This window comes from Metarhizium album (assembly GCF_000804445.1).
Source record: "Metarhizium album ARSEF 1941 chromosome Unknown scaffold_4, whole genome shotgun sequence".
Taxonomy (NCBI): domain Eukaryota; kingdom Fungi; phylum Ascomycota; class Sordariomycetes; order Hypocreales; family Clavicipitaceae; genus Metarhizium; species Metarhizium album.
In genome coordinates, this window is record NW_024467578.1 from 855,640 (window position 1) to 876,639 (window position 21,000).

Consider the following 21,000-nt stretch of genomic DNA (forward strand, 5'->3'; position numbering starts at 1 on the left):
GCTGCAACCGGGCGTTGGACAAACAGCGGCTCATGGGCCGGAGCAAGAAGAGCAGGAGAAGAAAGTGCACACGGCGGAAGGGAATCGTATCTGATGCGCAGCGCGGCGAGTAGGCCAAAACGTGGTGGCGGCTAATACAGCCCAAGGACGGGGGGGGCGGTCCTCGACTCCTCGCAACCTGTTAGCTGGCAGGTGGCAGGCAAGATCAAGGATGCTGGAGATGAGCCGGCAGCCAGAGTAAGGTATCTCTAGAGAAATGCAAAAACCAATGGCTCTGGGGAATGCATCCAAAAATGACGACAGTCCGCGGGGGGGGGGGGGTTGGTTTTCCTCGGGTTCGGCGCAGGCAATGAATGCGAAGCGGTGTGATGCGAAGCGCAGGTGACCAAGTCCACAGTCACCACCAGTGCACACCTGCAATGACCAAGTCAAGTCGACTCGACTGTTTGTCGTCGATGGAAAAGAGGAAAAAATGAAAGGAAAATGAAAAATGAAAAATAATCGTGTGGCCACGACAACAATATGGTGCAATCCTTGGGGGCAAAATATCCTTGGGAGTGATGTCCTCGGCTCGGAGGGTTCTGGGATCCTTCTTGTTCTTCTTGTTCTTCTTGTTCCCGTCCAAGTCTAACAAGCGTATCGTACACGGCTCTACCTGGTAGTACGATATGAAGGAGCTGATGCGGGAAGGGAAACGCTGAAAAACCCCAAGGCCAAGGCTTGCCGCTTAGATTGTGTCGAGAGAATGGGTGGGACCAAGGAGCAGGGCTGCAGAGGTCGGATCCGGAATGCAGATGTTTTTATGTCTGGTGAGAGACGGCGACGGGCCATGAAGCCACGGGCATCGTCGGGAGCGTCGTGAAGGCAGCAACGGCGGGGAGCACTAAATACTAGTTAGTGCTCGTACTCCGTAGTAACGCTTCCGTTCCTTGCACATAGTACATTGTGCCATCAATACTTGAGAGCCCGGTGCCGGGCCGGCAGGCTTCTTCCCGGTGCCTGTTTTCGTTGTCGGGTCGAGTCTGGTGCTTCAGGAATCAGCACGGATGAGACAGGTTACCTTGCGGCTAGACGCTCTAGGTATTCCATTCCATTGTCCATCCAGCCAGGGACAAGGCAGGAGCCCATGCATGTACAACAGTACCCTCCTGTCTCTGTCTCTCTCCTGGTCGGCGGTGCAAATCAAAGCCCCCGGGCTAATAAGACGTGCGAGCTGCTAGGATTTCGCCCCGAAGGGATGTGCTGCCGAAGCCCGAGGGGCCAGGATTGGGAAACGACAGACGACATGAACAGCCAAGGTACGGAGTACGGAGTAAGTAGAGTACGTAGGTCCAAGGTCTATGCTCACACATCCATGTCCATGTCCGAGCATGCTAGTAGTGGTACTTGAGCAGTAGTACTCCGTAGTACGGAGAACGCAAGTACTATGTGCATGCCACGGAGCGCTCCGTGGCTACCAGGCACGCACATGTTGATGTAACTCAGGACCGCGCCGGGCGTTTTGCCGGCCTGCGCCTAAAATAACAATAAAAGTAATAAATAAGTTAATTCTAACGAGTACGGAGTAGCCACACGTTGGACGTTGGAGAAACGGATAGCATCCCTACTGGGCGCCACATGGCAGGGAGGGATTGACAAAACCGTCCAAGCCCCAGGAGTCACTACTCCGTAACTACCAAGTACTTAGTACTCGGTGCCCATTGGCAGCAGCGGCAGCAGCAGCAGCAGCAGTGCAGCTTTGACGAGGCCTGCCATTGCGTTCAGGGGCCTGGCCATCGCCCTTTGTTCATTTCGGTCGGCCGTAGTATCACATTCACTTTGACACGATGCGCCACCGAGCATTTTACTCGGAGCAATAGCCGTTATTTTCGTTTGTTTGTTTGTTTGTTTGTTGCTTGCTTGCTTGCATTTCGCGAGTGCTCCCAGTTCTTGAAGCTTTGGCACCATGACCGGCACGGCCTTCGTTATGCTTCCATGCGACGAGACCGATTGGCCATCTGCATTGTTGCCCAACAAGGAGTGGCTGTCGACTCGTCGGAAGAGAGAGAAAAAAAAAAGAAATCATCCCAAGTTCAGCCTAACCAGGCCCCTTCCTGGCCTTGAACACGCCTGGTGAGACCATGTACGTATGTACATATGTAAATGTAATAGAATGTACACAGAATGCATTGCACATGTGAGCCCGAAGCATTCGCCTTTCGTCACTGGACCAGGACCCGTATTGGGTCATGACAGACGTGCGGACAGGGAGCCTCCTTGTCGTCGTGAAGACGCCAAGGGCTGAAGGAAGAGCACGGACTAGGCCCAAACCAAGCATGGAATTCTCGGACGTACGGAGTTTTGATGCACAAAATCACTACACGCTTTGGGCATCACATCAGGAGGCCAATCTCCGCATCAGCAAGTACTGTGGGATCATGCTCCGAAACCCCCATATCCTGGCTATAACCCACAATCCCGTTGATGCAGATTGTATGCTAGATCTCGAGAACGAGTTGAGTAGTAGGCACTCCGGAGTCCGTATGTCACGGAATGGCAAGCAAACCCCATCATGTTACAGAGTACGCACGATGCCCAATCACGCCTCATGCCTCATCTCCGCGCCCAGTCCAACATCCAGCCTGGGCAAGTTGGCGCAAGTTGGGTAGCTCGACGAGGGCCGGGCCTGCAGACGTAGCAGAGTCGGATACTCATTCGAGAAGACGGCGTGATGCGAGCAAGATGTAACGCCTCTCGGCTGTAGACACGCGGCATGCGTGTTTAACATAAGGAGGGCATGCTGGCCGTGGAATCGATGCGAGACGTGTGTGCCTGTGTGCCGTTTGCCCTTTTCTGTGGTTTGCATTAATGAGGCTACATTCCCAATGATGATGCATCCATCGAATAAGCTGTCGATTGTGGTCCGTCAAACGTCTCGTCCTCTCTTCCTCGCTGGTCCTTGTCTGATTGCAGCCACCATGTGGCGGCTGCAATGCTGGTGATTGCGGCCAGGAGAGCCATCCATGGCCGGGAAACCGACAATTCATTGCGACCAATCTTGTCGATACGGGATCAACATCGTCCTGGCAGCAATGCTCTCGTCTCGTAATGAACGTGGAGCCACGATATGATGCTTTACGCTTTGCCCGGGGCATTGATAGACGCTTGTCTGCGAAAAGCGGAAAACAAACAAATCGCAAAATTTCCTAACAGATGCTGACGCGTACTGAAGGCAGAGGCTTGTTTGACACGACGCGTCATGTCGTGAACCAGCAGCTCAAATTGCATTTTATGCAATGGCATCAAGTCTAGTACGGAGTACGGAGTACCACAGCCAAGAATGCCTGAGTCGTGGCGCCAGTCATGCATCGCAAGACCATGATCCTCGCCTATAACACAGCTTGCCGAATTAAAGAGCCATCATCAACGGTCGTTTCGTTTTCGGGAAAAAAAAAAATCAATGGTGTAGGTTGCGAGCCGGCCGGCAGTCAACACAACATAGAAATGAACGCGGACCAAAGTCAGCACGAGGCATACCGCCGTGTGTCTGATCGAGAATACCGACTGGCTGCCTGCATTCTCGGAAGCCTCATCATCGTGATGAGTGCAAATAGCAGCGAACCAAATCTGCACGAGGTTGAAATGACTAGAATCCTAACAGCCAAATAGTAGTACACAGTTAGGACAGCGCTGTCGCGTTTCAAGAGACTTCCCTCCTTCCTGATCACGTGTCTCGGTTCAGAAAACACGCCACTGGCAGCATGAGAAATCCAAATCGCTTCAAGCGGCTCCTCCGCACCAGACGGCTTTTTCTTTCATAATGAGCTCTTTTGCATCCTGCACCGCATCCTCCATTTTTACTCTGTACGACGTAGCTTACATAACTACATTCTGTCAACGTCAACAACGACGGTCAAACGCCGTGATGCCCTCCAGCCACAGCCCCACGTGCAGCGCGTGCCGGCCCGTTACCTAGTCATTCAACCTTCGAGCCATGACCGTTGTTGCTTTCCCGTTCAGTATGGAGCACTGCTACGGAGTACTACCATTACGAAATATCGACCCGTCCATCACCTGTCCATTTCATGTCCGCCTCGTCACACCGAGAGGCCTTGGACTCAGGATTGAAACGTGTTGATCAGCCATCTACGGAGTAGGCTCGGCTACGTGGCTGCCACGGGTAGCATGTTATTCGCTGCCTCATCAAACCATCAAACAAGGTAGAATTTTCTTTCCGCCCTACAATGTCTGTCTCGCGCCAGCTGGCCCTCGCTTGACCCCGCTTCCATATTGGACAGATGCGCCGTCGTACCGTCCACCATGGGCCACGTCAGGATATGCGAACCTTGCCATCAACGCAGGAGCGGTCACACGATGAATGGTGTTGGCACAGTCGTTCACAGCTCATGGCTTCCTGTGCCGTGCTGTTGGATCATTGGGCTTGGATATTCTTGTGAGTCAAAACCGTTGGACCAAGTAGCTTTCTGCTTAATCGTCTGACATTGAAAATGGCGTGTCCGGAGATGACGCGGCGACAGCACATCGACACATCCTGTCAAGAACAATCGGATTCTCGCGTGCCGGGTACGGAGTAAGGGTGAACAAGTTGGTGGCCAGCCGTGTGCCCACCGCCCCTTGCTCCCCGTTTGTCTCATCACGGACGTCGGCTGGGATGATAAGAGGCAGGGAGGCTTGCTGGCTTCTTGCCCTCGGCGGAGACGAGAGGAAAAATACCGCTTCAACCCCCCGGTCTCGCCGTTTCCAACTGGATGTTCCGTCTCCCCTTTACAGCCCCAACAATGCCTTGCTTTGTTGTTATTGCTGCGTGCTGCCTCGTGCCGGGTCGCGCTGGCAGAGCGCAGAGATGGTCGTCACATTTGACGCCGCCTTCACCACTCACATCGCCTTCTCATGAATGCGTTCCTCCGCCATGCCGCACTTTCGTGAGACGGTTCGAAAGTTTCCTCATGCCACCGCCGCCTTGTCCAAGCAGTGAGGACGTCCACCGCCATTGATCCCTGTACGACGAGACGAATCACTCACCACGACAGCAATCACTTGCTGTTGGATTGCCAGCGCATTCATGCGGCCCCCCCTGTTAATCCAAGTCTGACGTTGCGGACCACCACAGGTCAGTCCGCGATTGGCGTCATTTGGCCAAGGGATGCCAGCAACGCTCCATTCCATGCGGGCCTCTGCAGGCCTCTGCAGGCCCTGCACCGTCGACGTTGCAGGAGATGACTGATGAAAGCTGGCAGATGCTCGTGGTTTGACTCTTCATCCATCGTCGCGTCAGGCTTCCACAGCCATAATAAAACCCGCAGTTCCCCTCGTAGCCCAATCCCTCATTCTTGCGTTCGTAATTTCCTGCCCAACGACTTAGATTTCAGCCCAACTCAACTGGCCGACGACTACTTTGTTTCTTCTTCAAAACAAGCTTCGCCACCCTCCCATCGCAACCAGAAAGCGTCCCCCTCCCAACCAATCTGATCTTCCACAAACAAGACCAGCCCGCAAAGGAACTACACTTGCCCCATATACCAAGACCAAACCGTTCCCGAGGATATACCTGCACACGTTGTTCCCGTTGCATTACAAGCTTCAAGGCGCCTAGCTCCATAGCTTTTACTGCCACTAGGAGAACCACTGCTTTCCTATTCTGCCACTGAGACTTCCAAGTTGATCTGATTTGGTCTTTGGCTGTGTCTGTGTGCTTTCCCACAACATATACCACAAGGATATACAATGCCAGTCGCTCTTGTGTCACACCCGGTTAATATGCCAGGTTACAATAGCACAGTTGACCTCGAAGAGGTTCAATCACTTTCTAGGTACTGTTTTTTTCTTCATTCAGATCCCAGGATTTCCTTTGTTTCATGTTCTGTGCGATATATGTACACTTTCCTTCTGTTCTGTTTTTTTGACCACGCACGGATCTTGCCCTCCCTCAGGACTATTTCCCCCAAGGACATTTGAGCAGGCCACATTATAAGGACACAGCACTTCCACGGATACATGACGGGAACCGTCCTTGCCCGAGCCGGGCAGGGAACAGACAATTCTAGCTATTCATGCAAATAACAGAGCCATCACAGCATGGCCCACATTTATTGCAAAATAGGAACAGGAATCCCGGACATGGTCGAACCTTTGGGAGTATGATGGACTACATGCCTACCCGGATTTTAGAGTTATGCAAAGGACCCAGCATTGAAATTTTGTTTTGGACCAGCGTTCTGAATTATCAGTTTGCATACCCACGGACGTTGATGAACAGATTAGCCAATCTGTATCGAACCAAGCCGACGCGTGGTAAACGTCGGTTCAAAAGAACTTGTTAGCCAAGTTCGAGCAATCCAATTTGATTGCTATCGCAGCCGCGAATGGATTCAACGGTTCACACAAGCCTGTGGAATACGTGCTTATCAGCCCGCATGTGGATTTTTGGACCACATTGTATCCGCCTTCTTTACCCAAGGACATGTGCTGTTGTATTTGTTTTTGGACCAGCAGATCTGTTTCCGGCACATCTGCCACTATACTCAGAGACGCCAGAGAGTCTTGCATCGGTAACAGTGACATTCAGTCTCGCTGAATCATGTCGACGCTGAATGCTCGAGGAACGACTGAACCAAGGGAACCAAGGGATATATGAACTGTCGACTTGCGCCACGAGAGCAATTCTCGATTGAGTGGACCTCGCATACTGGAAACTTCCGCCATTATGGACTTGCAAGACCTTTTGACGGTCAAAAAACATGCACTTGACAAGTTGTACATGTGTACAAAGCCGGGTTTGTACAATCATTCCCTGACGACCTGAGGGACATTTTGCTAACGTCATCCCAGTATCAAAGTTGACTCCGGCTAGCATCTCATCTTGTTCTCTGTGCTTTTATCTTGTTTATTTCAACCTGTTCAACATGGAAAAACCAAAACGTAGTGTAGAAATACTAACCATGGCATTGATCACAGCTACCCTCAGTCATCCATGGCCTCAAATGCCACTGGAATGTTTTCATTTGCTCAAACAGAACCATCGGCAGACCTGTTGAACGGGCAGTCATGGGGAACCACTACAGAAGGCCACCAGAATTTTCAGGATTTCCCGGACAATGGATCATCACATTCTGGAGAAGCCGAGGATTATCTTTTCACATCTGGCCATACTACTCCCAGAGGCTCGAGGCTAGAACAACCCCCCTCCGTGGAATCTGTTTGGACAAACCCTAGGACCACACAAAGCTCGGTTATGGCTCAAGCCATGTCTAGAGCAGATTCGAGTCAATCAAGTGGCTCGTCTCTCTCTCAATCTACCCAGCTGAGCAGAGGTAATGTGGCCGCTTTCAGGAACGTATCCCACGCTGCTGCTACCGCCGCCGGAACCATGGCTGGAATGAACTCTTGCCTCTTGGTGGCTGCTGACGCCCATGCCGCATCTTCCCACGTGTACTGGCCCGAGATCGGGCTTGGCATGAACATTGCCGCTGATGGTGGTAAATATGGCGGTAATGGTGCCTTTGCTGTCACTGAAGCCGGCCCCATGCACATGGTGCCTGCGCACATGCATTTGGGTCCCGAGTCAGTCTTGCCAGACAACTCGTCCCCGGGTTCATGGGACTGCTTCTCGAGCTCCATCTCCCGGACTTCCTCCCCTGCCACTGTTGATGACGTGTGGCTGCCCTCAGCGCTGAGCCCCAACTCTTCACCTGAAATTGTTGGCGAATCGCCCAGGTATGTTGAATACTTGAGTACAAATACTGAACAGCCGTCTTACACATCTTTGACCAGTGCGGAGCGCAAGGTCTCTGTCGCGTCTGACAAGGGCAATATCGGCCCAAAGATTGAGGAAGGCGTAGCCATGCCCAACGGATATCCTTTCCGTAGACACGGAAGCGATGGAGAGTCCTCGGCTCGGGACCACAAGCTTTACAAGAACGCCACCCCTGGGTCTGATGGTCTCTTCCACTGTCCCTGGGAAGGGCAGAACTGCTGCAACCACAAACCTGAGAAGCTCAAGTGCAACTACGAGTAAGTCATTCGGCCTCGGAGTGTCCCCCAGCCTGAGCTTGAACTAACAAATAGTCTGTAGCAAATTTGTGGACTCGCACCTGAAGCCGTACCGTTGCAAGGCAGAGTCTTGCGAAGGGGCTCGCTTCTCCTCTACCGCATGCCTTCTGCGTCACGAACGCGAGGCCCACGGACTGCATGGACACGGCGACAAGCCGTTTCTCTGCATCTATGAGGGCTGCGAGCGTGCTGTTCCCGGCAACGGTTTCCCCCGTCAATGGAATCTCCGCGATCACATGAAGCGCGTCCACAACGACCACGGAAGCTCTGGTGGTTCACCACCCGCCGCTGCCGCCAACGGACAATCTGCCAAGGGCCGCAAGAGAAAGACCGAGGTCGCGGAGCAGCAAAGCGGGACTCGCAAGGCCACACTCAAGTCGATGCCGGCAGCCGACTCCAAGCAGGTCTCCGCCAAGCCTCTTGTCGAGCAGTGGCTCGACCAGCGACGCGCTGTCGAAGATCTTTGCCGGAGTTTAAACAAGCCTGATGACGCCCGCAACCTGCATCAAATCGGAGAGATGCAGAAGCGCCTTGCCTTCATGGCCAAGATGACCTCGGACTGGAATGCCGTGACTTGCGCGGACATCCTGCCCGATACGAACCGCAGGAACTACACTACTGGTTGAATGGGAGTTGGTAAGTCTCATGTGACCCTGCCGCTACAAGTTTCGCCTCGACACAGCTGCTAACGTACCAAAGCAAGGAGGGCTCTGATGTTAATCAGTGCAGGGATGGAGATTTGACTTTTGGGCACAACGCAATCTCTTCCCTTTTTTTTTTTCCAACAAAAAGAAAAAAGAAAAAAAGAAAAGGAAGTCACGCCCAATCTTGCCAAGCTGGACAAGGACACCCAGTAGAATGGCAAAAGGCAATTCGGGTGAGAACAAAGTGGTTCCCCATCCAGACCAGCAAAACAGATTTTTGCTCGGGAGTCACGGGAATCTGGCTGCGCTGGGGAGAGGGATGCTTTTCCCTCCCTTTTCCGCGCGAGTAGCCGTAGGCCCCGATGGGGAGAAGGCAGAGAACCGACCTCGGGATTTATTCCCGAGACTATGGGTTTGTCGACTTTTGTACTGGGCCGATGGGGCCGGCTTTGAGCCGCATGGGCACAGTTGGCCCCATGCGATGATGACTTTTTGCTTCAGAGGAGGGACGTAACTACAGTGATGCCACGCGTGTCTGAGACGAGATGAGGCTATTATGACGTGAAACGACAGACAGATTGTGTTTTCCATTCTTATGCTTCCTCTTATTCTCACTCCTATTTTTATTTTTATTTTTATTTTTATTATATTTATATATACATTTTATACATTGACTCTGCATATTTTGTGGCCTTTATTTTGTTGCTATTACTTTTACCATGTTTGTTATTGGGCTATTTGGATTCAGACAGATTTTCGTATTTGGCCTAGTCATCTGTCATGAGTAACGCGAGATTTCCTAGCATAGAGTAGCACATAGGATCTGCTATTGCCAACTTGGAAACTATCCTTTGCAGCCAACGTCAATATTCATCCCTGAAGGCCTACGCTGGGTCGATTTTGTGGGTTAGGGTTAATGCATTTGCAGTGCGGTCGTTCCTGCCTTTTTCTGAGCCGCAGTCCCCACAGGGTGGTTCGGGCGCAAAAAAATTTCCATTGCGACACGCCAGATGACGTCTGGCCCGGTCCGGGCCGGCCTGGTCTGCGACTCCGACGGACAACACATCTCACATCTCCATTCCACCGGTCTCGTTTCTGGCCCTCGCTGCCGAGTCGACAAAACAGCCGGCGCCCGCCCATTGAGCAGCATCGGGCCCGCCGCCGACAACCCGACTCCAAGGGCCACGACGCACCGGCCGACACGGCAACAATGTCGGCCTCGTTGCCAGGGACCAGGGACCTGCCGGTTTCGCAGTATGACTTGGGCACGTATCTCGGCCGGGTGAAGCACGCCGTGGGCTTGACAGATCCGAGGTGAGTGGCGGTGCGAAAACTTCGGGACACTGGCATTGGCCGCGAGAGCAGGGCCATCCGTCGCCAGTGCTCGCTCGGAGCCGCCCTCTCATCAGCATGGCTAACTCCCCGCGGGCAGAACCCTCCTCGCCGGCACGAGCGGCCTCGAGCGCGCCAAGCAGCTCGTCACAGATTACAAGACGGGCAAGATTGCGCAAATGACGCCGGAGCTATGGCATGCCAAGAAGGTGGTCGACTCGACGCTTCACCCTGGTATGGCAAACCACCACCCACCTCGACGAGCGGTCCCGAGAACAAGCTACTAACTGAGGCGGCCGGCCTCGCCCGCCCGAAAGACACCGGCGAGCCCGTCTTCCTCCCGTTCCGCATGTCCTCCTTCGTCATCACCAACCTCGTCGTCACGGCGGGCATGCTCCAGCCGGGCCTCCAGACGCCCGGCATCATCGCCTGGCAAGTCGCCAACCAGTCGGTCAACGTGGCCATCAACTCGGCCAACGCCAACAAGTCGTCGCCCATGTCGACGGCCACGCTGGCCAAGTCGTACGCCGTCGCCGTGTCGGCCTCGTGCTCCGTCGCGCTGGGCCTCAACGCGCTCGTGCCGCGCCTCCGCGTCGCCCCGGCCACGCGCAACATCCTCAGCCGCCTGGTGCCCTTTGCCGCCGTCGCCTCCGCCGGCGCCCTCAACGCCTACCTCATGCGCCGCGGCGAAATCGCCACCGGCATCGACGTGCGGCCCGTCCTGTCCGACGACCAGAAGGAGAGGCTGCGCGCGGAGGGCAAGTCGGAGCGCGACGTGCCCAGCCTGGGGCGCAGCCGGCGCGCCGCCAAGCTGGCCGTCTACGAGACCGCCGCCAGCAGGGTCTTCAACAGCTCCCCCATCATGATCATCCCCCCCATGGTGCTGTACCACGTGCAGACCAGGCAGGCCTGGTACAGGAACCTCATGGACCGCCCCTCCGTCCGGTCGCGCCCCCGGATGGCCGCCGCCATCCCCGTCGGCCTGAACTTGGTCCTCATCGCCGCCACGTCGTTTGCCGTCCTCCCCCTCGCGCTGGCTGTTTTTCCGCAGCAGCAGGAGATCTCGGCGGACAGTCTGGAGGACGAGTTCAGGGGCAGAGGCGGGCTCGACGGCAAGGTGTGGTTCAACAGGGGGCTGTAGAGGGCAAGTAGAGAGAGAGTGGGCTTTGTCCGGGAAGGGCTGCCCTTAGACGTTGGCTAGATCCATTGCATAGTCGCCGCGAGCACAGTGATTTATTCGCCCTGTTTTCTCATGACATCTTGTCGTCTTGTTGCCGCGAACAGCAGCACAGAGACGAGAGACGACGAGATGGTAGATATTTCCAAGAGTAGATTTGCTTTCTAAATACAAGCCCGCTTGCTTCATCGTGTTGGCATTGGCCCATGTTGGAAAAAAACGCATCAAAGGACAGCGACCACAAGGCGTCCTTGGTATGACGCGCTTCCCTCCCTGCCACGGCGCGCGTCTCTTGTCCGAGGCCAAAGTATGTACACGTCTACGACGTCTAGTCCGCCAGCTTCTCCATCAGCCTCTGCACGGCGGGGACGTAGCACGCCGCCTTTTGAAAGTCCCCCAGCCTCACCCTCATCAGGTCGAACGCCAGCAGGACGTTGTGCTCCTCGGCGTGCGTCCGGTCCCGCCTCAGCGAGTCCGCCTTGGAGTAGCGCTGCGAGAAGTGCGTCAGCAGCGTCCTCCGGGCGCCCATCTCTCGTGCTACGGACAGCGCCTCCGCCATGGTGGAGTGCTTCTTGGCCTTGGCGTGGTCCTGCTTGTCGTCGCCGAAGGTGCACTCGTGCACGAGCAGGTGGGCTCCCTTGCAGCCCCGGGCAAAGGCGCTCGAGGGCCTGCAGTCGCCCGAGTATGCGACGCGCAGGCCCGACGTCAACTCGAGCTGCGTGCCGTACGAGCGCCAGCAGTGGGGCACGGGGATGCGCTTGATGGACGCGAGGCCAAAGTTGTCCTGGCCGAGGTCCTCTGCCGTGGTCATGTCGCGGTCCTTGCCGTTCGGAAAGGGGCAGGTGGGGAAGCGAAGGCGGTGAAAGCCCAGGTCCTCGACCTGCGACAGCTCCTCGAGCATGCTGCGGTAGCGGCCGATGCAGCAGACGGCGAGCGTGGCGTTGGTGCCGTCGTGGAGGGACTGCTCGTACCAGGCTTTGATGAGGGACGCCGTCCCCATGTGGTGGTCGGCGTGGACGTGGCTTATGACTATGCACTTGAGGTTGCGGAGGACGTCGGCCGTGTCTTGGGCGTCGAAGACGCGGCGGATCTGGCCGAGGGTGCCTTCGCCGCAGTCGAGGAGGTAGTTCCCTATGCCGGGAACTCGGATCAGCGTCGCGGAGACGTTGCGGTGTTTGCTGGGCATGGACGAGCCTGTTCCCAACGGGATTATTTCGGCGTCTCGGTTGGGCATGTCCCTTTCCGTCTCTTCCACTCGGGCTAGGAAGCCGGCTTCTGTTGCCTCCGACTTGGCTTCTTCGGCCAAGGCCATCAGCTCTTCGTCTACCGATTTCGCGGCGCCCAGCAGGTCCGGGAATGGGGCCATTGCCTGGTCGTCAAAGGCAAGGCGAGGCATGAGCTGGAATTTCTTGCCCGCACGACCGAACTCCACGGGCGACCCGGCGGGAGGAGCAGGATGCTTGATGGTGTTGTCGAACTTTGGTAAAGGGAACCGTTCGGGATCAAGTCTGTGCAGCTTGGTCTGGATTTCGGCGGCGCCGGGATGTGTAATCATGTTTGGACATGTATCTTGTGCGCAGAAAACATGCCTCATGTGGGAGTGCTTCTCGGTGAACTTTTGAATTCGCGCGTGAGAGGCCAAACCGCTGCCCAGAATCCAGTACATGACGCACATGTGCTCCATGATCCCTGGAGACTCCCATTCTGGCCGTTCCATGAAAGACTCGAGAAAGTCCGGGGACGAAATGTCTGCAATGATGATGCCTTTTCCAGGCTGACGCTCGCCAAGCACCATATCGGGCGTGACCGCCTTGCCGTCCTTGCCTTGGACGGACTGCCCTGCGGCAAGCAGCCTGAAGTCTCGGGGCTCAACGCCAAGCTCCCTTGCAACAACGGCATTGAATTTGCCCCTTCGATCATGGCACTTGACGATGTAGGAAATTGAAGTGTCCCCGTAGGCAGTTTCTGGCAGGGGGAAATGGTTGATGGCCAGGACGTCCTCATTCTTCCCGTCCCCAGCTGCGTCCCCAGGCTCGGGAAACACCCAGGCAGTGTGGTCTGAATCTGGGAGCTCGGCGCCATCGGAAGCAAAAGGCCCCCGATAAGCTCTCAGGGTCTTTCCCTGAACGACGACAGCTTTGTCTGCAGGCTTTAAATCGCCAACTTTTCGAGGTAACAGGACTGATCTGTTGTTGAGGCTGCCGCTAAACATGATCCGCTCCACAACCATACAGGCCACATCTGGATCGGAAACCACTGATCGCCCTTTCGAGTTTGTGTCCTGCGAATGTCCGTCCTCGTCTGAAATTTCTCCGTGGCATCGTTTCGGGGGACTGGCTGACCTGGCCCTCCTGGCGGGCACTTTCCACACCCGGAGGGCGTCATCTACCCAGTCGGGTTCTGTGTTGGTTGGGTCAATGCCCCGAGGATCGTCCCGAAATTCGTGAGGCTTTACGCATATGGGTTGTCGGAAGATGACTGGTCGACAGGCAGCCAAGATGTGGCAGAGATTGTCCCCCCCGTGCACACCAATGCCCTCGTGAGTGGCGGCTTTCAGCAGCTTCTGGCCTTTTTCTTTCCTCTTGACGTTTTCCGTGGCAGCATGTTCCCTTGCCGCATCGACTGCGCCGCCAACACTGAGAAGATATCCCAACAGACCACCCATTTGGTTCCAACCTATGCTGCCGCTAAGAAAGACGTGCTCGGTGGTCCCCATGTGAATCTTTCGGCTCCCAAAGGCTCGCTGTGTGCCCTCAGCCACCTGGCCGAAGAGGTACGATCTCTTGTCATGGTGCAGGTAGATGCATGTTCCTGGAGTATCGGACGACGGAACTGTCGCGACTTCGACCGTCGTGGTCATTATTGAGCTGTCGCGGTGGCCTCGTGTATTTCGGAACAGCCTCGAGTATCTTTGCGCAGGACGTCGACGAGCCGACGAAAAAACCCCGTAGTGGGCGATTTCAAGGTGTCGCCGGCTGAGGAAGGACGCCGAGAGCAGACAATTAGTGCGCAAACCCTTTGCGCCGCATCTTTCCATCAGCAAGGGCGGGACGATGTTGAGGATGTCAAGGTAAGCATGTCCACACGCGTAGCTTGCATCGAGCTTTGCCGCCCCACGAGGCGAATGCTTTTTTTTTTCCTTTTTTTTTCCTGGGAACCAACGGTCAACAGTGATTGGCCACAGGCAACTGTTTGGCATTGTCAGAGGCTCAGAGCACGCCAGTTGCTTCTTGATAAATGACATAACCGCGCATCAATTGAATTTTGCATGGCCGGGAATAATTTGACAAAGAACGTCTATGTACTACTAGGGATTCCATTGCTTTACCCATACATCATCTCCCACTCTTTACCAGCAAGCCTCACCACATCGGAATTGACGCTGTGTTGACATGGTCGATATTTCCCGCCTGGCACTCCACCCGATCCGTCGTCGTGCCGAAAATCGTGTCCCAAATACGCGAGTGCTTGCCGTAATTGAAACTGCTCTTCCAACCATTGCGGTGATGCAAGTCATGATCTTCAATGATACCTTCTACCCCAAGCCATCGGTACAACCAGCTCAGTGGTGTCGGCGCAGTCGCATAAATTCTCAGCCCGCTGTGCCCCATGACCTCTGTAAAGAGCAGGTATTGGTGACAAATCCACAGTTCGTAAAAGCCCATGGGCAACCCAAATCCTTTCCTCATGGTGTAGAACGCAAGCAACGGAATGACAATCGTGTCAAACATTTCCTGGACGCCATCCGCATACAGACTCAGCAAGGGGTTGGGGTGTTTGGTCAGGTGATGGGTGCGATGGAACTGCCACAGGCTGCCCACGTCATGCATCAGTCTGTGGTACCAGTAGAACCAGAAGTCGACCGCCAGGCCGTATAGTGCAATTTCGACGGGGAGCCATGCCCAGCTCATGGAGGAAGGGAGCTGGCTCTTTCTGTAGGCGAGCATAACGACTAGCATGGGGCGAATGTTGGATGCCGAGAATATTGACATGAAGACCTTTTTGACTCCAACGTCCGGCACGCCATCTCGTTCATGCTTGTCTCCGTCAAGGAAGCCGTAGGTGTGGCCTAGATGGCGGAGAAGTCGCATCTCGCGGATGCCATTGAGTGAGAAGAAGACGTGGTATAGAGCAAATGCACCGATTACGCTGAGATTGCGTCCTGTGAAATGAACAACAGCTTGGTGAATAGCCAAGGGGACAGCGGCATGGATCAAGATCCATCTGTGCACCTGCCATTCCGGCAAGTATGGCACCGGGTCATCTTTTGAATGTACTGGCACGGGTTTGTCGAGATAGGCGTGATGAATGTCAAGTCTTTCTATGAGACGATGGTAGATGGTCCACTCAGAGCGAGGAGAGCGCCGCCAAGTAGATTTCATCGAGTCTTTGGGGTTGCGTTTCACCTCCATGGTGTATTGAAGTAACTTGAGAAATAATCAATAGGTCAATTGTCCATGTCAAATAACCCAAGGAGCTTTGAAAAGGCGCGATTGCTGCTTATAATTTATAGCCATATAGCCATGCTGTTACTTCATAGCCATGCTAGTTCAAGCGGTTCCAGAAATTCGCCCGGCTCCGTCCAGAGCATCGTGGGCCAAGCTCGGGTTAGTGGCAATATGGCGATCGGGACAGACCCTCGAGTTAGCGCTATTGATGCAAGGAATACGATGTGCTGTTGCTGAACGCCGCAGCCCTCCCGTTCATCGAGTTCCCCCGTATTCCGTTCCTCCCCAGGATCATCAGATCTGGTGACGCCAAGGTGAAAGTGCACGGCTTTGTTTGACATGTGCCAGCCAAGAGCTGTGACAACAAAGACAGCATTAGGCAAGGCACTTCACAATGTCCTCGGTATTCCGTTCTCCTCGGCCCGGTCATGCCCGGCCATGGGCCTCTTCGTGAGATGCCGTTCTGAACTTGCACTCGAAAGAGAAGCCCTGCCGTCGAGTAAGAGGAGGATTGACGAGGAGGGATCTTTTTGAATCATTGTCCAGGTTTTGTTTGAGTGTGCGACCGGGTCGTATCAAACTCGATTACTAGATTCGAATAAGTTCCTCTCAGCGGGAAGTTGGTAGATGGAAACACGAGCTCAAAGAACAGTTAATGTATCTCCGTTCCGAGTGTGATGTTTTGAAATCTGAATTTGGGGCAAGTCGGAGGCCCGCAGTGTGAATGTTGCTGACTGATGGCCCGCGGATGCGGGTGCTCAAGCTGGAAGGTGCGGTGCTGCTCACGGGCGGGCTTCTTGCCTCTTGCCCAGGTAGTTACTTGGACAAACGACACCATACCACACGCCGTGCCGAGAAATTTGTGCCAGCACTCTGCAGCCCGACTGACCTAGCAGCTGACAGGCGAGTCAAGCATTGCCCACGTACGGAGTACTCCATAACCTGATGCCTCCCGACACTCAGGCGAGTGGACACGCATACATGTATGAACATGGGGGCTCCTAGGAGCGATTGCATTGCACAGTTCAAGTCTCGAGTCCACACGAGGCGACCAGGAATGGGGCTCTCGTCTGGGATGGAAATGCCACCCCGACAGCGTGGCAGCTTCACACCAGTCTGCGGGATCGCCGAAGCCACCGACATGGAGCCCTGGCTCGCCTCGCATGTTCGGGGTCCAGGATTCACCCAGGATTGATCCAGTCCCTCCCACGATAGGGCAACGGTACGTACCACCGCAGGATCTGTGCTTGGGTCGTCTTTATGCAACGCTCCATTATGCCGGACTGTTGACTGCTCAACCGTTTTCTAATTTCTCTCCAGGAGTAGCAAAAAGGGTCTACTGAGTAGCACGCGAAGACGAAGACTGCTATAACAAAAAGGCTCAGCCACGTCTGCGCTCTTTGGTTGTATCAATAGACGGCATCTCCGGCCCCGACTCCCCAACCTCCAATCCCAAGACGTCAACGGTAGATCCTGCGAACCACAAGTCCTACGGAGCCACGCGGGGAATACAACGTATGTTGTTGCCCTCCTGCATTGACTACAACTTGACACCCACGGCCGCTGCCCCGTCGCCGGCCCCATCAATGGTTCAGTTCGTCTCACCCTTGTGCCCCATGATTTAGATCTTGCCCTGAGACACCAACACCTGCGGGACCTGTCACATTTGAACAAAGATCGTAGCCGGAGTACGTCCTGGCCATCCAGATAAGCCACTGGTCTCCGGCTGGCTAGAGCGAGTTTTGGACGACAACTTGAGAGCTTAAAGCTTGCTGTCTGGTGAAACCAAGCAGCGGGCGCCGCCACAAAGAGCTACTGTAGCCTGTCAAGTCACCATCTACATCAGCATCACGTGCGGCCTTCGACGACAAGGACACAGCCGCAGTCTCTCTGGCATTCATGAATGCCGGCTTGATGATTTTGATGACCTCCCTCTGGGAAGCAGATCAGCACGCGACCACGTATTTTGACAAGTCGTTGGATATCTGCGCCACCGGCCAGCAATCGCACCTTTGAGCGGGACAAGGACGGACTGGAAGCAGCACGCTTGGAGAGGCCTCTCTTGGCGATGGGAGAGATTGCAGATCCTGCATTGCAGGTCATTATTCTGGTACGTCACCTAATTTCTCACACTCTGAAAATCTTACCAGCCGCTGCTTCTGACTCGTGATGCGCTCGCCCTCGTCGGCCTTTCTGGGTGCTGGTTATCAACATGTGTGTGATCGCTGACATGCCCTAGGGTTCGGGGGGAGGCCCGCAAGAATCCAACATCACAGCATTTTTGGTGCGATCCGTCGCTCAGCGATGGTCCAAAGGATCCATCATCGCCGTCGACGCAGGCGTCCATCTCTCCGCCATCACCCGTCTCCTGCAAGAATCTTACCCGTCCACACCACCTGCCAACTTACCCTTCACACTGAGCACCGGCGCGTTTGCCGGGCTGGAGCTACCCTATGCATCAGCAGCTGCTAATGCAGCTCATGTGACTGGCTCCTTGGTAGACACATATCTCATCACTCATCCCCATCTCGATCACATCTCCGGCTTTGTTATCAATACCGCCGGTTTACCGGGGACGCGCCCCAAGAAGCTGGCTGGATTGCCCAGCACCATTCATGCATTCAAGAAGCACATATTTAATAACGTCATTTGGCCGAATTTAAGCGACGAAAACAATGGTGCCGGTCTGCTCACCTACCTGAGGCTCGTTGAAGGTGGCAGCCCAGCCCTCGGAGATGGGGAGGCCAAGGGCTACATGGAAGTGTGCGACGGTCTGTTAGTCAAGACCTGGAGTGTCAGTCACGGCCACTGCATCGAGAAGCATCCTCATAGAGGCTCCGCTTCTAGTGTGTCGACGCGATTTGGCAGCCACGACGCTTCGTCGCAAACACCCAGAAGAGATATTCATCAACACTCGTCGATGCAGCACACGCCCAAGGGCCCTGGTTTGCTCAGTCAAGCTGCGTTCTCGGCAGTGTCATCGCCACAGTTTAGTGCCGCCAACGAGCCAGAAAAGGTCTGCGTGTATGACTCCAGCGCCTACTTTATCAGGGATCAATCACATCGCCGCGAGATTCTAATATTCGGAGATGTGGAACCCGACAGCCTTTCCCTCAGTCCGCGGAACTTGTACGTCTGGCAGGAAGCTGCTTCCAGGGTTGTCTCCGGCATACTAAGTGCAATCTTTATTGAATGTTCATACGACGATTCTCAAAGCAATGACCGATTGTTTGGGCACTTGAAGCCGTACTTCATCATGGATGAATTACGGGCGTTGGCGAATGAGGTTGAAGTTGCACAGAAGCTTGGAGACCCTGACAGCAAAAAGCGAAAACGTTCAAGTATCGACGACAGCATGAATCATCGACGAAACCCTCTAAACAAACGAGGCTCAATGAGTGATGATCCTGTATCACCAAAGTCAGTGAAGCCAGCAGCCCTCAGACAGGGGGGACCGTCACCGGACCACGTCGACACACCGCATCTAGCGACGCCTACCGACCAGCTGTCGCTGCATCACTTTGGGCCAACGGGCCCAGCGGTTGAAAGCAAGCCGCTAGACGGCCTGAAGGTGGTCATAATTCACGTCAAGGAACGGCTGGAAGATGGACCAAGAGTGGGCGATAGAATATTGCAACAGTTACAGGACTATGAGAAGGAAATGAATCTCGGATGTGAATTCGTCATGTCCAAGTCGGGAATGAGCTTTTATTTTTAGCCCGCCTCTTTTTTAAACCAGAAAAGAGGCCCCGGGGACAGGGGAGTGTGCTAGAGTTTCTGCTTCGTTTGCACGCTTGGCGACTGGACGTGTCACGACGAATGAGTGGATGACCTTTCGAGGATACTTTTCGCAAGTCTATATCCCAAATCTATACCATCTGTGGGGTCAATCATTCATGTCCCGCCGTCAACGACGTGTTCCTGGCCGGGGACAGGATCGCACGGCTTGACAGCGGAGCAGTCTGGCTCATTTGCGATTCTTGACCCTTTCCAGTCCCTCGTGTCCGCCGAGGTCTTGCTCAAACCTGGGCCTTGGCAGCTCAAAGGCTTCCATTGTCCTGGCGTACGTGATGCCTCCCATCCTCGCGACGGGTCTCAAGACCTGGCGACGGGGGGGTCGACTTCGGTCAGCGCAGCGCACGACGAGTCGGGGGGAAACAAAAGGGAGAGAAGAGAGACAGGCGACACGACTCACCGCAGGATCGACCATGTTTCTGTCCTCGTTGAGGGCGTCCTGCCTCACCCAGAACCTGACCCCTTCCAGCACGACCATGGTCCCGGTCTTGTTGCCCGAGACCCTGCTCTCCCACTCCTTGACCATGTCGAGCTTGGCCTCCACGCTGACAACGGCCTCCCCGACCCTGGGGCACCCGACCACGTCGCACTCCTCGGCGGTCAGGCCGCTCACGGGCCACTCCGACGTGCCGTACGGGGCGTCGATGCTGGTCGAGTTGGCGGCCTCGACAAAGGGCTCGGAAATGATGTTGATGACGCACTCCCCCGTGTCGACGAGGTTCCTGAGGGAGTCCTTGGCGGACGCGAGGGGGCTGGAGAAGCCGACGACGAACAGCGGCGGGTCGTGGCTCACCATGTTGAAGTAGCTAAAGGGCGCGAGGTTGGTGGCGCCGTCGCGGCCCGACCGGGTCGACAGGAAGGCGATGGGGCGCGGGACGATGCTCGAGATGAGGAGCTTGTAGTTGAACTGGGGCGGGCGGCCGGGCTCGTACGGGTCGATGGAGACGTGCGGCGGCGGCGGCGGCGGCGGCGGCTGCTCGGGGGTGTTTGCGCCGCCGCCAAACGTCCAGTCCGGCAGGATGGTCCTCGTGACGGTGAAGGAGGCCGGGGTCGCGGGCGGACGCGAAGACTCGGCCTTTTTGAAGTCGGGTCGCGGCTGGTGGGCGGCGGCGGACATGCTGAAGGCGGACTGGGGGACGCGAGGGCGCCGGAGGCGGTATGACGGTGACGGGCGGGCCAGGCTGGACGCAGGGCGCATGGGGGTCGGATCTGGGAAGTCTTGGGGGAGAAAGGGGGCGAGGGTTCGTTTATAAGCGCCTGGTGTCGTGCGAGAGGCCGCGGATCGTGAGGCGAGAGGCAGGCCGAGCGTCCGTGGTCATGATGCAATGCGTCCCGATGGAGTCAAGGCCGGTTGACCGACGTCGACTCGGTGCACGTCTGTGGATTGTCTCAAAGGCCCGCGATGGGGGAGGGGCGATTAGAAATGGTTACAAATTAGAAATGCCGGCCGCGATGGGGTTGCATCGCGCCTTGACGAGTCAAGTCTTGTCTTGCCCCATCTAGGGTAACGTATCTGATGCGACAATGTGTACGGAGTAGCGTGGTCGAGGGTTAG

The 21,000-nt window shown here is 55.3% G+C and overlaps 6 protein-coding genes across 6 annotated transcripts; 3 read left to right on the forward strand and 3 right to left on the reverse strand.

Moving 5' to 3' along the window:
* Positions 1 to 6,970: 6,970 nt before the first annotated feature.
* On the forward strand, positions 6,971 to 8,675 carry MAM_02538 (Zinc finger, C2H2-type/integrase, DNA-binding protein; the record flags this gene model as incomplete). Its single annotated transcript, XM_040821337.1, has 3 exons — positions 6,971 to 7,713; positions 7,771 to 8,010; positions 8,072 to 8,675. 3 exons carry the CDS (start codon positions 6,971 to 6,973, stop codon positions 8,673 to 8,675), a joined length of 1,587 nt encoding a protein of 528 aa, XP_040680751.1.
* A 1,228-nt stretch (positions 8,676 to 9,903) lies between these two features.
* MAM_02539 (sideroflexin-1) lies at positions 9,904 to 11,166 on the forward strand (the record flags this gene model as incomplete). Its single annotated transcript, XM_040821338.1, has 3 exons — positions 9,904 to 10,007; positions 10,126 to 10,259; positions 10,343 to 11,166. 3 exons carry the CDS (start codon positions 9,904 to 9,906, stop codon positions 11,164 to 11,166), a joined length of 1,062 nt encoding a protein of 353 aa, XP_040680752.1.
* A 364-nt stretch (positions 11,167 to 11,530) lies between these two features.
* On the reverse strand, positions 11,531 to 14,062 carry MAM_02540 (uncharacterized protein; the record flags this gene model as incomplete). The annotated part of the gene is made up of 1 exon (XM_040821339.1): positions 11,531 to 14,062. One exon carries the CDS (start codon positions 14,060 to 14,062, stop codon positions 11,531 to 11,533), a length of 2,532 nt encoding a protein of 843 aa, XP_040680753.1.
* Positions 14,063 to 14,564: 502 nt separating this feature from the next.
* Positions 14,565 to 15,614, reverse strand: MAM_02541 (Fatty acid hydroxylase; the record flags this gene model as incomplete). The annotated part of the gene is made up of 1 exon (XM_040821340.1): positions 14,565 to 15,614. One exon carries the CDS (start codon positions 15,612 to 15,614, stop codon positions 14,565 to 14,567), a length of 1,050 nt encoding a protein of 349 aa, XP_040680754.1.
* A 2,104-nt stretch (positions 15,615 to 17,718) lies between these two features.
* On the forward strand, positions 17,719 to 19,368 carry MAM_02542 (Cyclic-AMP phosphodiesterase, class-II; the record flags this gene model as incomplete). The annotated part of the gene is made up of 2 exons (XM_040821341.1): positions 17,719 to 17,760; positions 17,890 to 19,368. 2 exons carry the CDS (start codon positions 17,719 to 17,721, stop codon positions 19,366 to 19,368), a joined length of 1,521 nt encoding a protein of 506 aa, XP_040680755.1.
* A 249-nt stretch (positions 19,369 to 19,617) lies between these two features.
* MAM_02543 (FMN-binding split barrel) lies at positions 19,618 to 20,562 on the reverse strand (the record flags this gene model as incomplete). The annotated part of the gene is made up of 2 exons (XM_040821342.1): positions 19,618 to 19,752; positions 19,846 to 20,562. The coding sequence occupies 2 exons, from the start codon at positions 20,560 to 20,562 to the stop codon at positions 19,618 to 19,620; spliced, it is 852 nt and encodes a 283-aa protein (XP_040680756.1).
* Positions 20,563 to 21,000: the final 438 nt, after the last annotated feature.